The 22578-nt window shown below is 46.9% G+C and overlaps 2 protein-coding genes across 5 annotated transcripts; both read right to left on the bottom strand.

Moving 5' to 3' along the window:
• Window positions 1-523: 523 nt before the first annotated feature.
• On the bottom strand, window positions 524-9220 carry LOC112894148 (probable UDP-N-acetylglucosamine--peptide N-acetylglucosaminyltransferase SEC). Of its 4 annotated transcripts, none has more exons than XM_025961770.1 (28): window positions 8897-9220; window positions 8651-8796; window positions 8443-8541; window positions 8299-8349; window positions 8010-8126; window positions 7852-7908; window positions 7302-7421; window positions 6961-7023; window positions 6802-6880; window positions 6381-6490; window positions 6231-6284; window positions 6070-6137; window positions 5899-6001; window positions 5539-5741; window positions 5336-5432; window positions 4985-5056; window positions 4830-4906; window positions 4603-4719; window positions 4432-4516; window positions 4144-4311; window positions 3518-3628; window positions 3341-3427; window positions 2978-3105; window positions 2385-2467; window positions 2202-2307; window positions 1963-2109; window positions 1759-1879; window positions 524-1679 (listed from the first exon to the last, which is right to left on the bottom strand). In XM_025961770.1, exons 1-28 carry the CDS (start codon window positions 9036-9038, stop codon window positions 1590-1592), a joined length of 2901 nt encoding a protein of 966 aa, XP_025817555.1. In that variant the 5' UTR covers window positions 9039-9220; the 3' UTR covers window positions 524-1589. The 4 variants fall into 4 exon arrangements, 2 of the variants coding, with proteins under 2 accessions (XP_025817555.1, XP_025817556.1); XM_025961771.1 differs by having other exon boundaries at window positions 5015-5056; XR_003228959.1 differs by having other exon boundaries at window positions 1660-1679; window positions 1942-2109.
• Window positions 9221-13936: 4716 nt separating this feature from the next.
• LOC112895044 (transcription factor bHLH77-like) lies at window positions 13937-16963 on the bottom strand. Its single transcript, XM_025962908.1, has 8 exons — window positions 15768-16963; window positions 15464-15676; window positions 15304-15369; window positions 15135-15203; window positions 14938-15012; window positions 14609-14833; window positions 14428-14524; window positions 13937-14337 (listed from the first exon to the last, which is right to left on the bottom strand). The coding sequence occupies exons 1-8, from the start codon at window positions 16446-16448 to the stop codon at window positions 14300-14302; spliced, it is 1464 nt and encodes a 487-aa protein (XP_025818693.1). The 5' UTR covers window positions 16449-16963; the 3' UTR covers window positions 13937-14299.
• Between the last annotated feature and the right edge of the window lie 5615 nt (window positions 16964-22578).

The following is a 22578-nucleotide window of genomic DNA, read 5'->3' as shown; positions in this document are numbered from 1 at the left end:
ACGCCGGACAGGACAGCAGCCAGAATCCCCGTGAAGCAGCATGCGCGCCGCCCCTTTCACCAACCTTCACGTGCCCGTGCTATTATGGGCTCGACCCCACGCATCACTGGCGCATCTGAGAGAGCTGCTCCAACAAGCCAAACGAGAGCAGCATGGGTTCCTATCCAGCTTGTTCGCCGAGTAGATAATAAAATCGGCCGGCGAAGACATCCACGACTGCAGCTAAATTAAAATGACACCCTATTTTATTAGAACCAGCATGCATAGCTCTTCCTTCAACGTTTCGGCTGTTTTGCAAATTGGCTCGTGTAGTCATGTTCATCAAGTATTCCCTATGATGAATTTGCTTTTAGTCGTGCTCGGTGTTACAATCCTGTCTGGGTTGTGATCATTGTTGGTGGGGTATGTTACCCTACCCCTTAGTTATTTATTTAGTTTTTTTACCAGAATTTTTTCCTTTAAAATACTGGCCAATTCTCTTCTAACAAAACCATGGCAAAACTCTTGCCACCCATTCGAAAAATTCTAGTAAAATAGCTTGTTAGGTTATCTTTGTTAGTCGTTGTACAGAGTCCATAAGCGCGCTTCAGAACCACAACCACCTCATAACAGCTGCGTCTTGGCCGTAGTCATCGACTCGCCGTGTAGGTACCCAACTTCTGACGAGCTTTTGCTGGTCCGATACGATACCTGCTTCACGCAAGTCGAGCAAGCAACGGTGGACTTACTCTGGCCGTGGCACGCAGCCACTAAATGATCTTTGCTGGGAGAGAAGCCCGACCCCCGTAGTAGTCCTGTCCGTGGGCAGCAACGCATGCCGCAGAACAGCAGCTCAAGCAGATTCAGAAGTTTTGCACGGTCCAACGTGCCTCTGCTCAGCTACATGCCTGCTCAACCTAACCTTGTCTTTTCTAATGATGCGGACCAGAAGGCAATGACACTGGCGAGACCAGCTTCGCAGAAGAGATGATGCATAACCTGCAACAACAGTGAAGCCTACTGCCTAAAAGAGGGATCGTTATATAGCTGGATCAGGCGTCACGCAGGCCCAGCATCATCAGTCCTAATTGACAAGGAATCACATCGTGCTCCACCTCAGGCATGAAGCAATCTGCATATCTCGTTCAAAAGTTAGTACGAGCAAACAGTGAAATCGACACACCAAAAGTACCACCACCAAAATGATCCAGGTTTCGGAGATTGTTCGATTTAGTAAGTTGATCAAGTCTCGCTCCACTCCAGGCATTGATCAGATAAGTGTTGCTCTCTTGCTTAAGAGCAGGCTAATGTCCACTACCAGAGAGCTCCCAACAGGACCGTCAGAATAGAAATTTAGTAAGATTTCCCTAGGAGTGCAACAAGCTGACACAGTCGTTATGCATAAAACACATCAAGTTAGTGTTGTACCCCAAGATTTTTTATTACCTCTACGCTGGGTCCAGGTCCTCTTAGCTGTGGAGGAGGCCTCAAATGAAATCACCTCCCGTATGAGTATATGACAGCCCCTAATATACTTACCTCGTAACTCGTATGATATTACATCATCTGCTAACTGTATTTATCCGTCAAAGGGAAACTGGTATCGTCTTCTACTCTTCTACCACTTTAAAATGTTGAGGGTGCCTACCAGAGCAATGCAGGTCCCACATTTTCAAATATGCCCTGTCCAGATTCTTTACCTGCAAATTTTTTTACAAAGGTGAAATTGCCAACTCTGAAAAGGTAAGGTATGGAGCAGAAACAAGACTGTAATGTTACCCATCGAGCTGTATCAAACAAAGGACAGGTCATCCGAACAGCCTTGAGCCTGTTTGTAAGAGTTTGGAGTTTCGATGGATTCGTCGCTAGAAATACGGCCCTTTCCTCGTATTCTTTCAGGCTGAATAATAGCAAATGTTAGTTGTAGAAAAAAAGAGTTCAATGATGTGAGGAAAAAGGTACATGTATGGCTAGAAGTCTGACCTATCGACTATCATCTCTTCCCCGACCCCAGTAGCTAGACAGAGGGAACCTGCAACCCTTGTTGCCATTTTCTCCAGAGGAAGGGTAATCATTGGGACGCCGGCCCATAATACATCTGTACCAGTAGTGTGGCCGTTACACAACGGGCTGTTCATCCAGCAATGGGTAAAGTCAGAGCTTCACAAGAAAAGCAAAACAATGAGGAACAATATTTATCTTAAGCAAGTGTGGATGGTTACGTGTCAAGAAAGAGATCCGCCAAGGCACTTCGCCTTATATGTTCATTTTTTGTGGCAACATCTGTAGATATTATTTGGTCTGCCCTTACTCCTTTTGAAATCGCATCTGCCAAAAGTGCAAAGTTAAGAAAACAAAGGTAGGTAGATGAATCCGCAAGTGAGAGAACAGGAGTGGAATGTTACATGCACGCAATCTCATCTCCCCAGCAGCTGGAAATCTCAAGAGCCACAAGACACTGTTTGGCACACGCTTCAGAATATTGCACCTGATTCATCAATTATACTTCTGACAAACACGCCTGGTATGTACATTACTACAAATTTCTTTTGAGGATGCAACAGAGGGCATCATGCGCATCTGAACTACTTATTGATCATATAAAAACTAACAAAAAGCCTTCAGCATGATGTCAGGGAGAATAGTAATTACTACTAGAACTGTTGAAAGAAACAAACAAAGTCGTATTTTGCATCAAAACATTTAAATCCCGACTATCTATATATTTTTGGATATTTTATATTGATTAAGTGAAGATTATATATGCAAATTAATCTAAAAACATTTCCTTCGTTTAGTTCGTTTTAAAGTTGCCTTTGTGAACCATGTCAGCATTCAAAACATCAGCTTTTGGGTGACTTATCTTATAATTACTCTTTTTTTGAGGACAATAGCAGGTGCTCTGCCTTTTCATTATAGGAGAAATATAATTACTCTTTAATATTGGTATAATATGTCCATGCAATGCATATTAGCAGTAAGACATAAATGGATTTACCAGGTGTTGAATATATCTGGATCCATCTTGTAGAGCTGATTGAAGCATGCAAAAATAAATTTGTCCTCTGGCAGGCCATAGTCGGCTCGTTTGTGTGGGCAAACAGAATCAAGAACGTCTTGATTTTTCTATGACAAAGCAATCAACGTTATGAATATAAAGCAGAATACAGAGACACAAACTTATTGCATTTAGGTGTTTCATATGAGGCATAAACCCCTTGTTTATTCCTCTAGTGTTACTTTATCTTATGAATCATTTTGGAAATAAATATATTATAATGGAAGCAAGGAGGAAATCTGCTCTCTCAAAGGCTGGAGGACTAAAGCAACTTTTACCTGATATGTATGACACAATACATACCTGTTTATAATCATTCACAAAGTAACAATGAGGAAGGTGGACAAGCTTTTCTGAGTAAATATGAGAATATTTTAACGGAGAGACAAACTGCCAGAGCAACAAGTTTAAATTAATATGAAGGCAAAGAAAGGACGTGCCATTCAAATAAGATAGGGCACAGAACTTCAATATGTTTACCTCATCAGTAATCAAATAATTAATATAACTTGCACCGGTAGTTGCAGGAAATCCCATGTAAGAAACCTGGATTGGCGCTGGCTGCATGGCGAAAATTTCATTGCGTGCACCCTGAAAAACATACAAATTTATTGCAAAAGTAAAAATAATCGCTGAAAAAAATTTGAATGGATGTCATTACTTCACTAGAAACAGAAAGCTGTACTAGAAAATATATAGCACAGGAGAACCAGATTACACAGCTTTAAAGTTGCGAAGAAAAGAAAAAACTATCATTTACAAAGTAGTGCACAAAATTAACAGTTGCATAGCTGAATACTTCACAATTCCAATGCTATCCTTTATAATTAAGTTTACGACTTAACTACTAAAGTTCATTTCCAATATTAGTCTTGAGGCTTGGACGCTTGGTGCTAACTGAAATAGTGAAGTTCAGTTACGATTCTTATTACACAGCATATGGAAATGGAAACTGGACCAATTTGAGGGCAGAAAGCCAACAGATCAGACTGATATAATTGAATCAATAATACAAAAACAAATAAAACTTTGAAGAAAAAAGTCATTATTTACATTGCATTAAATTAATGGAATGATCACTGATTGTCACGGAAAATAAATACTACCTTTGTATATCCATTAAGATTTATAAGAATTTGTATCTTATCTTCATTGATAACTTTAGCAATCATATCAGATGACATCTCTGACACATCAATGAAGTGCTCTGCTTCACCTTTAATACGTTGCCTCCATTCCGTACCATCATCTCGGCTCAGAGCATAACAGAAAACCTGAAGAATTATTCATAAATAACTATTTCCCCCTTCAACAGAATTCTTAAGGAATTATGATATATATATATATATGTATATATATATATATCAACATGGCAGAGCAAAAAACCGAGCAACCTCTACAATGTCTTCATTGTGCATTCCAAATACAGATCCCATGAGATGAGACAGAGGATGATTCCCGAAGTCACTACTCACATATCTAAAAACCAAATGGAGAAACAGGATTTTGTCAGGGAGCAACAACTTGTAAGTTAGAGCAATATGCAGCAGTGATAGATAATGTACCCAATCCTAAGGCGAGAAGTTCTGTCATCAGTCTTGATAGGAGCACGTGAGGGGTGTGAGAATGCAGGAAGCCCAAAACGTGACGCAACCAAAGAGTAATGATCTGCATATTTTTTACTGAAACGAAAAAAGTCAAGTCGTCGTGCTTCTAATATATGCGGCTATTGAATTACCATTTGTTCATTTCTACAAAGATTACAGAGGTCAGTACAGAAAAGGAGTCTCACCTGATCTCCAGTGCAAGATTTGGATCGATCGGGAATGCCATAGCATGGAATGGTTGTACACTTGGGAGAAGGGACATCTGGAGATGGCCAAATAAGAATGACAGCTATTAAGGGGGGAAAAAAGATAAAAAAAGGAAGGTGTAAAAGGCTCATGCCTTTATTTGCTGTCTGATAATCCCCTCTACCTTGATGAACTTCTCTTCTCTATCATCCCAATCACATACGCACTGCAAAAATTGTAAATCAAACAAAAGAAACTCGACTGGCTCAGGTTTCATGTTAATAAGAATCCTAACCTAAGTTCTACGGAAATCATTTTGATCTCACAAATCGTGTCCCGCTCTGATGTAAAGTTAGTACAGCAGCAAAAGTTCAGACGGTAAAAAGGAAATAAGTTGTAGCTTTCGCTAACATAGAATTTAACTCCTTTTTATTATTGATATATGATTGAAGATTGCTCATGCCAGACTAGGAGAGTTATTAATGTGGCAAACATTTTACCGCACCTGTAGAGTGTGCAAGAGATTACACGCAACTTCTGGAAAATCTGGACGTAATTGCAAGGCCTGCTTGTAACTGATAATTGCCAACTCCATTAGGCCCCTGCAAATGATGATATAAGATGACAGCATATAAGCACGATGTAGTAAGGCTCAGTTGTCTTAAGTGCGATTTCCCCTTGCAGTAATTGGGACAGGAATGCACATACGTGTCTTTATACGCAAATGCCAAATTTGCATGAGCTTCAGCCATGGTTGGTCTAATTGCAGCAGCCTGCAAATAGTCTTGAATTGCTTCACTGACCCTGCCTGCTTCTTTCAATGTATTCCCTCTATTCACAAGACCATCGGCAGCCAAAGGATCAACACGGAGTGCTTCGTTATAACATGCTATGGCATTAGCATAGTTTCCCTATTTCAACAATGAGGAAAAATATTATCATATTCTAGGTAGAATCTATTATGTACACACAAAGATAATGATGAAGAATTATAAATTGTAAATTAAACAAAAGTATGCGTCCAAAATAGTTAGTTGGCAGAATGAAGCAGTTCGATAACACAAGTACTTGTTGTTTGTAAATCGTCGCTAAATTGTTGTAAGGTGCAGACAATCCAGTAGTAACTGTAAGAGCTGCCATGAAATGTGAAGCCGCTATGTCCAGCATGCTCCTGCAAGTATTTCCAAAATATAACTCTCGTACAATAGAAATAAATGATCCACATCCTAATAAACTCACCTCTCCATATAAACGTTCCCAAGGTTTGTCAGAGCTCGAGGGTGATTAGGTTGAAGAGCAAGGCATGACTGCAAACAGCAAAGTGCACAACAGGCCAAATTTGCATCATAGAATTGAAATAGATGAGAACATAAAGAAAAATTAAGGAAGCTGTTGGCAACCTGGTAGCAACCGATTGCCTCGTCACATCTTCCAGATCCTTTTAAAGCATTTCCCTACCAGGTTGAATATAATACATACTAAGTGTCATGCTTTGTGATCAAAAGAAGTGAAGGTCTACCAGCATAGATGAATGCCAAAGAGTAACAAACCAGATTATTATAAGCTTCAACATATGACGGGTTGCAGGTAGTGGCATGTCTATAACTTAAAATAGCTAAGCCCAGTTGGCCTTGTTCATAGTAGGCATCACCAAGGTTACCTGCAAACAGAGAACATCATCATGATGAACCCACAAGCTCATCACAGAGCCACGAGTTAATGACCAATAATATAATGAGTTTTACATGTGTGTCTTTCAGTGCAGTAAACAATATCTCTAACTGATAACTGCGACATCCTAAGAAATAATCCTTGCGTTCATCCAAATAATAATATCCCACTGTTAGGTAAAAATAACTCGTTGCGCCATATAAAGTAATTATGGATATCTCAGAAGTCAGGTTACAGTTGGGAACCTATGGTTAACTTGTTTCTTCTTAGTTAATATCAACCAGAGGTAAATATACTCACCATAAGCTATTGCATTTTGTGGGCATGCCTGTGCTGCATTTTGATAGCATACAATTGCATCTTGACACATTCCAACAGCCTAAAAAGCAATGTTTCCCTCAGAGATGTCAGAAAGATGTTTCCACATGAAACCACCATTTAATATAAATGGAATGGTACCTTGTAAAGACTGCCCAAGTTCATATGGGCATCATAAAATGCCGGCTTGAATTTGATTGCTTCCTGATAATGTAGTCAAACTTAAGAGAGTCATAATGCGGTTACACTGGTCATTTCCCAAAGAAACGAAAGGTGGCAGTTACACCACAAGAGAATTAGGAAAAAAACTGAAATATCTAACACAAGAACCCACATGCTTATAAACTCCAGAATAATTAAATTATTTGTTGTACCTTGGTGAACTTATGATCCACTCATGAATCACAATAAAACAGTGATATTTAGTTCTTAAGGAGAAGATATAAACAAGAAGCAATGCCAAGTCAGTGCAAATTACACACCTTATAGTAGAGAACTGACTTATTGAAATCTCCCCATTGCATGAAAAGTCCAGCAATATTATACCAAGCAGTTGCACAACTAGGTGATATGCTTACAGCCTCTCTAAAGCAACTGTATGCCTGCACAAGATGGAAGTCGCATCAACGTCCAAATCATGGTTCGTACCAGTACAGATGCCGTGTCTCATTGATCAACATGAAGTAGTGTTACAAAGAATTTTAATTCAAGGGAAAATAACAGGCAAAGTGTGCGATTTTCATTTGGGACTAGAACTGCGGAGATAAAATCAGCAATAAATGGACCCAATTTAAGTTAGTTGAACTTGCTAGCAGTGAATAAAATAACCGATTTATCAATACACGAAAACAATAAACTTGGTATGAAACGAAGCACGACTGCATGATTACTAAAAATGAAAATGACTTATAACTGGAAATCCCATGGGATACTCGGTACGAATGCCTGTTTTATTGTACGCAGGCATAAAATCTGATACAGATTGGTTAATAATGCCATGGGCAGCAGATAAGGTTTTGTTTCCCTACTTACATCTCTGTATGATCCTTGTGCCTTCAACACGTCACCAAGGCTGCAGTAGGCATCAACCTAGATTTGCAATGTTTGTCAAATCAAAACCTCCAGAAAGCCCGGTCAACTTTGAAGATTTATTCATTAGCGTCCAATTAGCAAAAGCAATAGTTAATTACCAAACGAGGATTTAGTGCTAGCGCCTGATGGCAACATTTGGTTGCCTCGATGAGATTTCCTTTTCGAGTATAAGCATTTGCCAAGTTTGAGAATGCATCAGCGAAGGTCGGTCGCAGCTACAAAATTATAATGTTGCATTAGTCTGGAAGTTCAAAAAAAAACGTAGCGAAAAAGTTCAAAAAAAAGTGTACAGTGACCCCCTGCCACCACCACAAACACACACACACACACACGCGCACACACACACACACACACATTTCAGCTTCAGTCATCAGATAGTACGCTTACCTGAATTGCATGCTTATAGTACTGGATGGCACGATCTATATCGCCTTTCTCCTGCAACAGACAATAGAACCAAAAATGCATTAAGCCATGCGAACAATAGTACCGCACATTCCCACCAAGACTTTCCTGAGAAAATGGGCTCACCCTCCATGCATTCGCCATGTTGTTGAAGCACTCAGGGAAATTGGGCTGGATTGCCACAGCCTCCTCGTTCTTCACGATGCACATGTCAAACTCCCGCAGCTAGACAATTTATTATTTTATTTTTTAAGGAAACAAAGGCATCAATACAGCTCTCCAGAACACGCAAAAGCACATATCAACAACTTGAGGCTTAATTTCGCCGAAAAACCTGGTAATAAACGGCGCCGAGCAGCAGGAGGTTCTCCAGGCGCCTCGGGTTCTCCATGTACACCGCATTGCTCTGCTCAAGCGCCGCTCTGTAATCCCCTGCGTTGTAACTCTGTTGCGCGATCTCCAGGCGCGTGCCTTCGTCAACTGAACCACAATACCAACCAAAACACTACGAATCATTTCGATCGAACTGAATTGCGTGCATCGGCGGGAGAACAGGGGAGGGTTTCGGAGCGGTTGGAACCTTGGAGGGGGTTCAGCAGCAGGGCGCCGATCGCCGCGCCGAGCTGCTGCGGCCGAGGATGGGGAGGAGGGAGCGGGTAGGGTGCGCGCTGTTCCTCACCAGCGGCCACGGCGCCGCCGCCGTGGCCGCAAATTGAGAGCATCGCCGCCAACGCCGATCGGGGGTCCGAAGCTTCTACTAGAAGGGGCGCCAAACCCTAACCGCCGCACGGAGTCGAGCTTCCGCGTGCGGGTGGGGTGGGAGTGGGAGTGAGGCTGGAGGGGTCGATGGCTCACGCGTCTCGGCCGCTTTCGGGGATGATGGTGGCTTCGCTCGGACGCGTCGCGTTCGTGTGGAGAATTTGGGGAACGTGTGGGGTATTTGTAGGCGAGGCCTGTCGCCGCTGGGATTGGAAATCGGGTGGGCGCGGGAGCTCGATAGCGCGGAGTTGTCGTTGGCGCGGTTCGGCAGTTTCGGGCCGTTGGATTGGATTCCGGGGTTCTGGTGTTGGACGGACGGGATGGCGTCATGCTATGAGCTGGGCCAGTGGAGTTTGGTTTTGCTTGTTTGGTTGGGCTGGGCCGCACTTAACGAACGGCAGTATTTGGGCTCATCGGCCACTTCGCTATACACACGATGGCCGGTATAAAAACCGATGGCCCAACTAACTAACAATAAATTGCATAGCCCATAGAGCTTCCACTTCGAGCCCATGTATGACTCTACACCTCCCTTTCTTCCCCCCCCCCCCCCCCCCGGTTCAACTACATTTCCCCTGCTGAAACTGACACCATCCATGACTTTGGTCTGCACCGTTTTCTTCTCATCTTGATGAGGGTGATCGTGCACCGGCATATGCGTCAACTGCATCAATCTCCCGTCTTTATAGTTGAAGTTCCACCAACGCGCTACGGTGTACAGCATGTGTAAGGACCTGCGTACTTGTGCTGGGTTTATTTCAGGTTATAATGCCAAAGCTGGTTGCTGATTGCAGTACTTGCAGGCCTCCTTTCCATACAGTAAATGTTGCTTCGATGTTGCTAGTTACTCAAACGTGCATAACTCAGAACTCAGCAGTATATTGAAAGAAAATGGTACTCTGGCCAACAACTCTGAGCATGTTTGATTGCTAATCATACTTTGCCACATTTAAAGTTAGGCAAGTGTGGTAAAGAATTTGAAAGTTACATTTTTTTCCCTTACCTAAAAGAATCTTGCCATATTTTTTATTTCACGACATGAGGATCTTGCCTAAGCTTAGCTACCAATCAAACATCTACCAACATGATCAAGTTTGACTAACATTTGGTAAAGTAAAGTGTGGCTAGGAACCAAACACACCGAGTCTCTGCAGCATTCTTCGTCTGGACCTAGATGCTCTGTTATACGCTAGGCCACGTGAACGGCCAGTTGTAGCCCCGTAGGCTACCCAGATGCCCTCTACTACAAGCTGCGGTCCTGTGCACGTCGTCAGCCCCTGAAGTACGCCGGCGATGATAGAGGCTAGCTCTTACCGGTCTCGTAGACCGGACGGACCACCTAGCTACACACATAGGTAGAGACTAGAGAGCCACTGCAATGCAAGGAGCCCAACCCTAGCCCTGCCCCTGCGCGCCCGAGCCGTCGACCCTCAATCAGGCCACGACGCCACAGCGCCTGTAGGGCGGGCGCAGGGACCTCTCAAATCGGTCGGTCCCGTCAGCCACCCCGCGCCCGATGCGACGCGTCGTGTGTCATCCCGGGACCGTGTCACGTCCCCGCGCGCGGCGCTTTGCTCCCACCCCCACCCAGCAGCGCAGCGAGCCGCACCGCGGCCACGGCCACGGCGCCGTCGCGCCCGCCCCGCCTCACGACTCCGCGCAACGCGCGCGCGCTCCAGTGCCGGCTCCGTGGCCTCATCCATGCGGCACAAAGCCACCCCGCGGAGAGCGGAGCACATCGCCGTCCGGGCTTGATGACCCGCCCGCCCCCCGTGCGCGCGCGCCCCGAGCAGCGCGACCCGCGGCCGCGGCCGTGCGGGGGAGGAGGACCCGGGACCGCGTGGGAGGAAGGCCCAACCGGTGCGCGAGGCGGCCGCGCGTCCGCCCGCCCGCCCGCACGCTGCGCGCCACCGCGCACACGAGCCGCGGGGGCGCAGAGCACCTCGCCCTCTTTTCGCACGGGGGTCTCTGGCCGTGGCCGATCGCTAGCTCGCCGCACGGCATGATTGCGTGGGTCTCGCGCGCACGGGGACCGCGGGGGCGTACCGCGCCGCGTCGCCGTCGTCGGCCCGTCCGGCCACCGCACCTTTTCTCCATCGCCAGTGCTCGGTACCAGCAGTAACCGAGCGTCATCAGGGGAGACCCAGACCCAGGCCGCGTACATTTACGTTGCTACGGGCGTTGTCCCTTGGGGCGTGGTGACACGCACACATGGCGGCGGGGCCACGGGCGCAACCGGGCTGACAGGCACATACCAACGCACGCAAGCCACTGGAACAGGAGTGGCCCTCCTGCGGGCTCCTGTTCTGTTCCTCATCTCGCCGGCCGGCCTCACCCCCCATCCCACCCAAGATCGATACGGCACCTGTCGAGCTACCACTCACCCCCGCAGGGCTCCCGCGCCATAGAAATCCCACGGGAAATCACAACGGATGACCTTGGTGTCCCGTTCGTTTCAGAAGTGACTTGCATGGCCTGCCAGCATCTCTTTTTCATTTTTTTAAAAAAAGGGAAAAAATGATATGCTTGCACACAGGGTCCGGCAGCCTCGGACTGGACTGTGTTTAAATGTACTCGTACGACGGTGTGGACTGGGTATTTGGTTTGGGTTGGACGCAATGATCGGCCTGTGGCTGCGTACCTGTCCGACGAGCGAGGCGACGGAGTCTACACCTGCCGATGGGGATTGGCGGCAACGCCGACGGGCCACCAGCCGGCCGGCGCGGCGGCGACTGTGCACGCGCGCCCCCCGGCCTCGCGCGCTGGCTTATGTCGGGTGGGAAATGAGATGGCGCGCGCGGGGGCGGGATTAGGAGGCAGATCTCCATCACGCCAACCGCGAGCCAGTGCTGGTCCGCTCTGCCATGGCTTGGCTTTGGTTGCCGCCAGGACTAATCCGCAGGGGCAGGGCCCTCCTGAACCTGACGTGCCTTCTTCCCCTTCATGTTCCGTCTCACAGAACGCAATGCAATCGCAAAGCAGAATGAACAGGCTCGTGGCTCGGCTTCAGATTCCTTTTTCTTTCCGGTGAAAAACAGCCTAACTCTGTAGGGCTGGCTGCGGGTCAGCACTGGCCTCGCTTCGATCTCGCCGCTCATGATTGCGTGCCCGATGATGCAAAAGCTGGAGCGGATATGGACAGTTCGGGCGCCTTTCTTTTGCATGTATGCAGGCGAGAAAGATTCAGAATCGATGGCTTCAGAAAAGCTGCCCGGCACTTCTCTCGTGCCTACGCAGTCTGCAGGTGCCATCGATCGCCCTTGAAAGGACTCGAGGAGGGCTCAGGGTGTCAGCGGATGAAGCTGCCGTTCGATTCTGCCCGTACTGCTAAGCTAGCAATGAACATTTTGTCATGGATGCTGACGGTGACGCCTGCATCGTGAGACTGTACTTTGCTAAAAAAAAATTCAGTTCATACCGTGGAGGCCAGGCGCAGACCTTAAATTTTTTCCGGGAATATGGTGTCCAGATCTGGACCAGCTGGTGATACACATATCTCTCATAACAAAAGCAAGGGCGTTTGACTTGCTGCTGTGGTTGCGATCGCATCACATCCCCCTTGCGATGCAGCATTTCGCGGCAGGTGACGCACTAGTCTTCGCTTCAAAGCGAACAGAAAATTACGCCTCACTCCAGTTGCAGACCTCTCGACATGGAGCGACGACGAGGGCCAAACGCCCACTCTGACCAAAACACCCACCAGAAAATCTGCCCGGATCAGTTATCTCGCCTTGGTCCTCTCAGGGGCAAAAAAAAACACTTGTCATGCCATGGGATATTTTTTTGTAGAAAAAAAAGTTTCTTGTTCTTGCTCGTGACAAAGCCATGATCTGGGGCGAAAGCAGGAAGCGTTGGGTGTTCGTGGCGACCACGATCTCGCAGTCTCACGCCGAGGCCACGAACGAACTCCTGTACGAGACACGTCACGTTGTACCGTCCTCTTCTTCCCTGTTCCCGTATTTATAAACGTATCATCCCCTATCTCACCTTCCCTCTGTCTGCCCTCCCGGCTGCAGAACAATCCCCTTCCGACTTACGAGCTTGTCCCACTCATTTTTGCTGCGAATTTACAGCTCGTGCTGCAGTGCGATTGCATCTGGTCAGACAGAGCAGCGGTAAGTGCTCCGGTAACAGGGTATCGGAGCAGAGTGATTTGGGAGCAGTAAGCGCTGCTGCGAGGTGTGCAATCTAGTCATGATCTGGAGATGGCTCAGCTATATCCTGCACTAGATCGTCCGGTCAGGCTCAGGAAAGTGAGAGATCAGAACAACTCGCTCCGCTGATTCCGTTCCGGCGCGTGATCACAGCCTGGACGATTTGGACCCGCTGAAGTGGAGTGGTAGCTCCAATCCTTAACAACTTAACGACTAAAGAGGGATGAATCTTTTTTTCTTTTCTCTTTCTTGTTTGATGTAGCTTTAGATGAACAGGAGCAGCATAGCATGATAGCATCGCCACTGAATGCCGTTGCACACTTGCACTGCGCGCCTGATGTACGCCTGGCATGGCATCTCTGCGAAAACCAGCCTAGAAATAATTCGAAAGGGGAACGATGGCCTCCTCAGCTGAGCTCTCCCCTGCCCTAGTGGAGTGCTGTCCCTTTCTTCGGGGACTTATCATACAGCTAAAAAGCACCCACAAATCCACTCCCGGCACAAGTTGCTTGTTCCTTCTGTCCATGTCCTTTCACAGGATCCCTCTTCTTGGCTGAATATATTCCAGAACCAAAAAATCCTAGCTCCAAAGCTCAAAGCACCAACTAGAACAAATGCTATGCCTCTTACTCAAGGAGATGCAGGAATCAGAAAGAAGCCTATAATTCACCCAGAAGCAAGGATTTCAGCTCACCGAGACCAGGAACGACAGTAATAGGGATGATCTTAAATATTTATATTTATCAGCTACAAATATAATGGCAATACAAATGATATTACAGGTCTTCCCTCTCGCTTGAGAGGATAAGGGTCTGATTGAGCATGTACGGCAGGCACCACATTTCGTTGCGTGCGATCTTGCAGCTAAATAGGCGAAGGCGTAACCAACCGTCATGCGTGGTGCTCTTCACATTTTGTTCAAAGAATGATTACACCAAGGGGAAAATTAGAAGCTAAAACACTGCTAGGGCCCAACGTTGTTAGGTTGAATCTCAGAGTGCTTCCGCTGCAAGCTGATCTCTCGTCTTTATATACACGGGCGTCGAGCTTTGGATTGAATTTCAGCTATGTCAAAGCTCCATTTTCATGTGGACTGTTTGCAACGAACCTGGCTTGCGGTAATTCAATATCAGAATTCATATATGGCCATGTTTGACAATTAAGATATTGGCTCACTAGGATGCAGAAATTTGCCTACCATTGTAGCTGTTCGAAGAGGTGGCTGCAATCTCCTGACCTTGCCCAATATCCATATGAACAACACTTTGAAGATCATCTTGCCAAAAAGTCCCAACCTGTGATGTATTGTTTATTCATACTCAGTGTCACTGCATACAGATGCTGATAATTTAAGCTCACAAAGTTGGTGTGCATTTTACCTGCGAGGCCGCATCGCTAACTCCATTGAGAAAAGGATGTTGAGAATTCATCTGCCGGCAAAATGCTGGGTCAAGTGGGTGCATATTACTTTGGTTGTCCATGCCATTGGTCAGGCTGCAACCTAGAGGGCTCCCCTGGTGAGACTGGTTAAGGTATGGCAGCGGTGCACCTGAGGTCTCCAGTGGAAAATGCGAGTTCTGCATCGGGCCGCAGGACTGGTGTATCTGATTACAAACAGAATTGGAATATGAGATAGGGTGAAATACTGTTGCCTCAATAAGAGGAACCAAACAAGGTAATGCGATCAATCATGTATGCTTGTCCTCACATCTTTAGGAAGGAGGTTAGGCAAATTGTTGAAGTCCAGCTGGGGATTCACAGTAGCCAATTTCATGGACAGGAACTGCAAAATGGATGTTAAAGGAAAGGGTTCAGATAGCATATATCGACGTTGGTTCCATTCTAAAATGGCAAAAACTGCAGTTTCACAATGACTCCAGCTGTGAATTGAAAGTGGGCACATACCTCGACTTGCCGTTGCAAGGACTGCACATAGTTTATGATTTCATCGAGCATGACTGCCTTGCCAACCACCTGAAACCAGTAACATTTCCCAATTTCAAATATGAGCACAACAGACTACTCTAGGGACAGCAAGTGCCTGATATCGATTATGAGGGCATTTTTCTGTTACCTTGTTGCAACCCGGCACAAGATCCTGCAGCAGCTTCATCCTCTGGCTGATCTTTTCCCTTCTCACCTGAATTGTTCAACAGAAGCGAGAGAAATCAAAACATGAACCTACAGCAAGGATGACAGCAAGAACAATGCAATTGAGCCACAAGGAATTGTACCCTCTCAGCAAGGCTGTGGCTGTCTGTCGCCTCACCGCGCCTCGCCCGGACATGGATATAGTCCTTGGGCGGCTCGGGGGGCTTCGATGTGTCCTTCCCCTGCTTCTTGCCACCATTCTCGCTGTTGCTCTGCGCGGCCTTCCCCTTGCCGGAGTTGTCCTCCGCGCCATTGCTCTCGTCCGCCGATTTGCACCGCTTCCCACTGGATTCCTCCTGGAAGACGCTCCCAAAATGAAATCTTTTGCTCCAAAAACTGAACCGCGTCGCGAATTGAGGCACCAAACAAACGCAATTGCGGACGTACCTTGGCGGGATCCTTTGCGGCGGTGGACCCAGGGCCGTCCTTGCCTTTCCCCTTCCCGCTGGCCTTCCGCTTCTTTGCATTGCCGTCGGAAGGACCTTTCAACGCCATCTCCGCGCTGGCCGACGCCGGATCGGACACCGATGACTCATCCCGGCCGTTCCCGAGCTCCAGCTCCTTCAATGCACCGACGGGGCCGGCGTCCGGGAGGCCGAACTGTCCCGGCACGGCGCCGCCATAGCCGCTTCCACCGGGGCGGCCATCAAAGCCGGAAAGCCTCGCCGCGCGCTCGGCGAAGCCTGGGTCGGCGAGGAACTGGTCCAGGTGGCCCATCGGCATCAAGTTCTCCAGGATTGGCAAGCCGCCGGGTCCGGCGCCACCGACTTGCGGCGGCTGGTAGTGGTGGAACTGGCCCATCATGGAGAGGTTGAGCTTGGGGGGCGAGCTGAGAGGCGTGCCGCCGTACTGCGGCTGCGGCGAGATCCCGTGCAGAGCGAGCCCATCAGTCGCCGCGGCGGCCGTCGAGTTGGACGCCGGGGAGGAGACCATCGAGCTGAGCGCCGGGTCGAGGTGGTCGCCGGCCGCGGCGGCGGCCATGGACTGGTCCCAGTTGAGGTTGAGGAAGCACGACGGCGCCGACGGCGCCGACGCCGGCGGCAGCTGGTCGGGCGGCCCACAGTTCATCTCCGTCTCGCCGGAATTGCGCAAAGATCTGCAGCGAGCGTCCGCAATCGCCCAGGGTACCGCGCAATCCCCACCCAGAGAACCCGAATTCCGAGCACGAGCACGCGCACGCGCACCCGCGAGCTGCGACCCCAATTGAGCAAAGAAACGCGAGGGGCAAGCAGCGCAGCTCCCACCAAATCCCACTACGGGGCGGAGATAAGGTCCGAGAAGGTAAAGGCAGGAGCTTTTCGTGTGCGTGACAAAGCAAGCAAAAGTGGGGGAACAGTAAAGGAGTGGAAAAGAAGCACCTAAACCAAAGCAAAAGCTTGCAGCAGGCTGAGGCAAAAGCAGGAAGAGAGAGAGAGGAGCTAGCACAGCAGTGGTAGAGAAGTAGAGATTGCGAATGTGCGAGCAGGGACGGTATGTATATAGGTCCAGGATGGCATGGGTCAAATTGGATGGCTTATGGGCATCATCACCCCAGCCTTTCCTGCCATGAAAGGAGGAGGGGGGGGGGGGGGGGGGGAGGTGGAGGAGGAAGAAGCTAGAGGGAGCAGCACTGGAGAGGAGTGTGGTGGTGCGGTGCGGGTGCGGTGAGTTGCTTGCGGGAGGCGGAGAGGAGGGGGGAAAAGGGTGATGGCACTGCTGCCGCCTTTATTTGTGCTGTAAACCCCCCGAGAAAAAAACAATGCTTGCAATTTGCTTGCATTTTTGTTTTCTGATCCTGGAACTGTTTTAGATGAAGGTGATGGTCCCCAAGCACAAGCAGGGATGGTGTGTTGTTTGGCTCATGAAATTGAGGGATCAACCAATCATTAAATCGGGGAGGGGGCTAGGCCACAAGGGGACAAAAGGATGCTTGGTAGTCTGGGTTAGATCGTATACTGGCCAAAAACCAAAGTATTTTTATTGTTTTTTTTTCAGTTTTTAAATCCAAGATAGAACAAGGAGCCCATTGGATGGGAACCGCTTGTTTGTGTGCTGTGACAATTTTTTTATGGCTGATTGAGGTTTTCAGCCGCTTCTGTTCGATGATGTTGGTGCCTTGGCGTGGGTGGAAAATTGGAATTGCCCGCCTGTTTTTGTTAGCAGCCGAGTCTCACCCTAAGCACATGTGCTCTGATTACTTAAGATTTAAAACGACAAGTTAAAAAATGGAATGGTGTGGAAGTTATTTGTAGCCGATCATTTTGTAGTAGCACTTGTACATTAATGTTTGAATTTTGAACTGTCTAGTTTTTTCTTGGAAAAAATCGGAATGATCCACCATTTGTGGCACATACTAAGACATAATTTAGTTTGATTAGGATGATGATGGTAATAACTTTTTTTCTCCTCCAAACCTCTCACATTATTTCAATTTTGTTATGTGTTCTTGAGGTTTACCTGTTCATCTTCATGCATTCTTCTTCCCTACCCATGCTAACGAAACCAAAACTTTTATTTCTCAGTGAGCTTATTGTGTTATTAAAGACACATAGCAGAGCTTTGACCCAAGGATATTCTACACCATCAGTGTATTAACAGTAATTCTATTTTTGCCCGCCTATGGTGTCCATGTAATCTCCAATACTGACAGAGACATCACGCAGACAACGTTTCGGGTTAAGTGATTTGGAAATTATAATAAATATTCTTGTTCAGATACTTGAGAATGAAGATTAATATAAACAACAGGGCAAAAGTGCAAAATATGGGTTTGTGGTGGCACTAGTAAAAATAGATACATGGTTTGCAAAAACTCAATTCTGGGAGTTCTTCATGTAGACCTCTGTAGGATGTAGATTGATAGACATGCATTCAAATGGAATGAAAGACGAACAGAAACGGTAAGGTCTTTAGGATTGAGCCGGGAGATTTGTCCAACCCCATCTGCCCACCAAACATGTACACGTACACTGTACGATACCTATACTACTGAGAGCATTGAACTACTAGCAGTGTCTAGTGGATACCAGGCCACTTGCTGCCGTTGCTATCGTAAAACACAATTTAGACTATTAGAGTTTGAGAGAAAGTTCGTCTCAACCATCAGAATTTTGCTGTCGCGTCAAAAATTTTCTGTGGTAATTAGCTTATCACATACTCCTTCCGTTTTAAATTATAGGTTGTTTTGGCAAATCTAGATACGTAACTTTTGCTACGCATCTAGATAAATATTATGTCTAAATACATAGAAAAAATTATATTTTTAAATTTTCCAAAACTATCTACATTTTATAACGGAGGGAGTAATTTAGAGTAAAATATTTTAGATGTCATAAATTTAGGAAAATATTTTTTTTGAAACGAGAACTTTTATTAGTTTCAAGCATCAAGATGATATAGAAATCTTGAAACTCTTCCGACTGTGCACAACGAGAATAAACACAGCCTAATTTTTAGATATCATAAATTTTATAAAAATGTATGCAAAATGCACCTTATATTAAGAAGGAGCGAAGGGAATACTCTCGCGTTCCTTTTTTATCGCAGCACTCTGCTGTCCTATTTCAATCTCGTGAGACAACTCCTGGTGGCATGAGATTCCTTCACCCAGCGACAACATCTACCTCGAGAGTAACGCAAAAAAATGCTGTTAATAAACTTAATAAACCACCATCTAACGGGGTCAACAAGTGGTGGAGCTCCCCTCTCCATGGACCGAGACCATTTCCATCCCAAATCCGTCGAGGCAGCCGTGCAGGAGCCAAATGTACGAGCAGTAGCGCTGCCTCTTCCGGTATACAAGCCAAACAGTGGCGCTTACGGATAGGGCCACTGTTCCGTTGCGAGGGCACGGGAAAAATGTCTCCCTGGGAATGAATCACCAGGGTGGTAGGGTAAACCCGATCGATCCCTTTGCCTTAAAATGATAAAGCCTTTACGCACAAGTCATCCCGGAAGGAAAAGGAGGGAGTCGGGAGTCTTTCATTCATGCTTGCTTCTGCTGCACTACTAGTCTCTTCCTCTCTCTCTCTCACTCTCTCTCTCTTTTTCGTCTGGTTTCATAAAACTCTTTTGTCAGCACTCACTTCAATTCATCCTGTGTTGAAACGTAAGAAAAAAATGATACGTTTATACAGCTTTGATGTGTAGAACACTGTATGGTTTACCAATTTCTTTATGGAAGCAGCAGGGAGGAGATGCAGGTGTGTTTTTTAAACAATGCTCATGATTTCAGGATTTGAATCAGTCCCCAAAATTTCTAGAAAGATTGGAATGTTCTACTAGCACCATGACCATGGCCACCCCTCTGCACGAAAAGGGAAATGAAGTCGGCCACGGTGCCTGATCTTCTGACTTCCGGGACTCCTAACCATCTCGTGGAGAATTTCGTCTCCTCGATCGGTTGATCTATAAATAAATTAATTCATTGAAATGGCCTCCTTTTTTTTAAGTCCACCGTCTCCGAACCAAACCAAACCAATGAAACGAAGCGGATCCAAGGAAACCGTGGACGTGCCCGCTCGCTTTCCTGGGGGTGGTGCCGACGAGACGGGACGGGACAGGGGCGTACAGGCATTGCTCGTACTGGCTGGAGCTGGAGGGAAAGGTGGGGAGCAAGGCCAAGGGCTGTGCCTGTGCCTGTGCCTGTCCACACCGCACCTACCAGTGATGAGCCTCCGGAATTAAATTGTCCCAGTTCGATTTAATTCTGCCCTAGTGCACGGCACCAACAGCACCCCCGGTTTCTGCGTCCAACACCGCTTCTCCACCGTACCACAGAGCCCCTTTTTTCTTTTCATTATTTTATTTCCATTTTTTGAAAAACAAAAAACCCAAAGAGGCAAGAACACACTGTTGTCAATGGCCGGCTTGAAATGTTTCTGCTCGCTGCTACTTCCAAAAATTGCAGCTTATTTCCCATGGATGTACGCTTCAGAAGCTCTGAGAAGTTGGAGTTTTGGTGTAGTTTATGGGTAGCATTTGAGGAGGAGGGTACATTGTGTGGCAGCTTGCTGTTCTCTCAGTTGCAGGCTTATTCTAACCTGCAAATCGTCATTGACTTTTGTGTGAGCCTGCAGACGGGAATGTGAACTTGCAACTGGCTCGGTACGGTTGTGGGGATGAAGTGATGGGGAAGGGATTAGCGCCGGTTAATTACTGCAGGCAGCGGCACCAGACAGTTGGGCACCTAAACATTTCTTTACAGATATGACGCGCGCGCAGCTTATTCTAATCGCTGCATCGGGATCGGTGCTGACAGTCACATGCCTGTTGGTGAGAAGAACACAAAATACCAGTATAATAAAGGGAAATTCCCTTTGAGAAAAGCATATAAAAAGATAAAAGAAATCAAGAGAGAGAGAGAGAGAGAGTGCGAGAACAACAAAACATCTCCCTGTGGATGGAAGGGACTGCAGCCTATGGAGCAGTGCCCGTGCCCAAAGCACCAGTTGGCTAGTCCTACACTAACCAACCTTTTACCCTCTCTTTCCGAGTCTTACATTAGTTTACTCCCTTTTACTCGCTGTCATTGCCTTTTGGGCTCTTAGTTTAACCTCGGATTGGAGCCCAAAAGAGTCCACGTACAAAAAAAGCTCCCCTGCGCCTTAACAACGACATCGCGCGCTTTGTAACAAAGGTCAGATGCACAATAAGCCGAGGACCATGCATATAAGCCCCTACGACTTTTCTCCACCACTGTAAAGTGTAAAGCTCCATTTGCAGAGCCGACACCGGCATTAAAAGTAAAACAAACGGGTTGATGATTGATCAACGTCAGTCCTTCGAAAAACAGCTACTACGGGTGTTTAGATCCCATTTGGCATAGCTTATGCCTGCTTCACTGGTGAAGCTAGAAAAACTAGCTTCGTCTGGCTTCTGGTTCATTTTCGCACGAGCTTATTTTCATTCTATAGTATCTCAATTTGCGAAAATAGGTGAAGCTGAAGCCAAAATAAGCTATACCAAACGGGACTTTGGCATAGCTTTAGCCTTATCTGAAACGGCTCCTGAAGCAGCTTTCTTGGTGAAGCTGAAGTTATTTTAAAAATTATTTGGCGAAACGTGGGTCTATGGGAGGAGCCGGACGAAGCTACGATTTTCAGCTTCTCCTCCCAGTATAAACTGAAAACAGCTTCATCGGATATTTTATGGATGAACCTGCTGAGAAAATACTTTTTAGCATAGCTTCATATGAAGTTCTTTTCGAAACTCTTAGCTTTTCAAGAAGATGTACCAAAAAAGGCTCTAAGCCTCAAGTTACAGTAAAATCAGCTTTGAGAAACACGCGCGCGCGCGCGGGGAGGCTGGGGGCTATCATGCGACATTTCCTCGCGTAGAATGATACGATCGGCTGAAGTAGAATGGAAGCACACGTTTGAGGCCACTTTGAGCAGGGAGAACACCGATCGGCAGACACCGGCTTTGGGACCATTTGTTTGAGCATCGCGTCGCCGTACGCCCGTCCGTCTCGCCGTCGGCTCGTCACCCACAGCCACAGGGCCTGGCCTTGGCCTGGCCCCACTGTGGTTGCGTTGTGTTGCAGCCGGTGCAGCGGCGGCGGGGGCAGTACTACTCAATAGCCCTGCTCCTTTGGTTGCAAGCAAAGAGCCCCGTAGGCAGGGGGGGCAGTTACCATCTCCCCGGCAATCATTGGGACCCGGAAAGGCCAGCAGCGAAATTAGATGGGAGTGAGTGAGAAGGGAACGAACGAATGCGATGCTCAATTGCTCGTGCTCGCCTCACTAGAGTGAGCTGCAAGCGAATCGAGGCCTCATTCTCAACAAGGGGTGGAGGGCAGTAGTTTGAACAGTTTGAATTAGGATAAATTAAAATGCTTTATCCTTCTGGAGGTGGAGGACGGAGAGAGTATGATACCTACGACTCTAGAAAATTACCTATCACGCCCTTTGCACCAGAGACTGTTTCTACGCTCGAATCTGAAAGGCAAGTGAATCAGAGCAGATGTAGTATACAAATCGTACTATTAGCTAGGAAGAGTACAGTGCCAGTGGCCAATTGAAAACGGCCTTGATATTTTGCAGGCGGTTTTCTTGGGGTTGATGACAGCTGCTAGAGTAGTATTTTTTTGCTTGGGTAATTATTTTAAGGGTGACGATTGTGTATCGCGGTTTAAACCATGGAAGTCTGACCTGATGCTTCTCACCCCGGGGAAACCAGTGTATTTTAATGGAGGTGCTTGTGAAATCAGGCTACCGGA

This window comes from Panicum hallii, chromosome 5 (genome assembly GCF_002211085.1).
Source record: "Panicum hallii strain FIL2 chromosome 5, PHallii_v3.1, whole genome shotgun sequence".
In the NCBI taxonomy this organism is placed as follows: Eukaryota; Viridiplantae; Streptophyta; class Magnoliopsida; order Poales; family Poaceae; genus Panicum; species Panicum hallii.
This window is presented reverse-complemented; position numbering and strand designations above follow the sequence as displayed.

Coding starts and splice junctions, on each gene's coding strand:
- LOC112894148 (XM_025961770.1), bottom strand. CDS start 9,038: ATGCTCTCAATTTGCGGCCACGGCGGCGGCGCCGTGGCCGCTGGTGAG. Junction 5,433..5,538: donor GCATTTGCGTATAAAGACAC/GTATGTGCATTC, acceptor CATCATTTGCAG/GGGCCTAATGGAGTTGGCAA. Junction 2,308..2,384: donor GGAGATGAGATTGCGTGCAT/GTAACATTCCAC, acceptor CACTTTTGGCAG/ATGCGATTTCAAAAGGAGTA.
- LOC112895044 (XM_025962908.1), bottom strand. CDS start 16,448: ATGAACTGTGGGCCGCCCGACCAGCTGCCGCCGGCGTCGGCGCCGTCG. Junction 15,370..15,463: donor GCCACAGCCTTGCTGAGAGG/GTACAATTCCTT, acceptor TGAACAATTCAG/GTGAGAAGGGAAAAGATCAG. Junction 15,204..15,303: donor TTGTGCCGGGTTGCAACAAG/GTAACAGAAAAA, acceptor TACTGGTTTCAG/GTGGTTGGCAAGGCAGTCAT.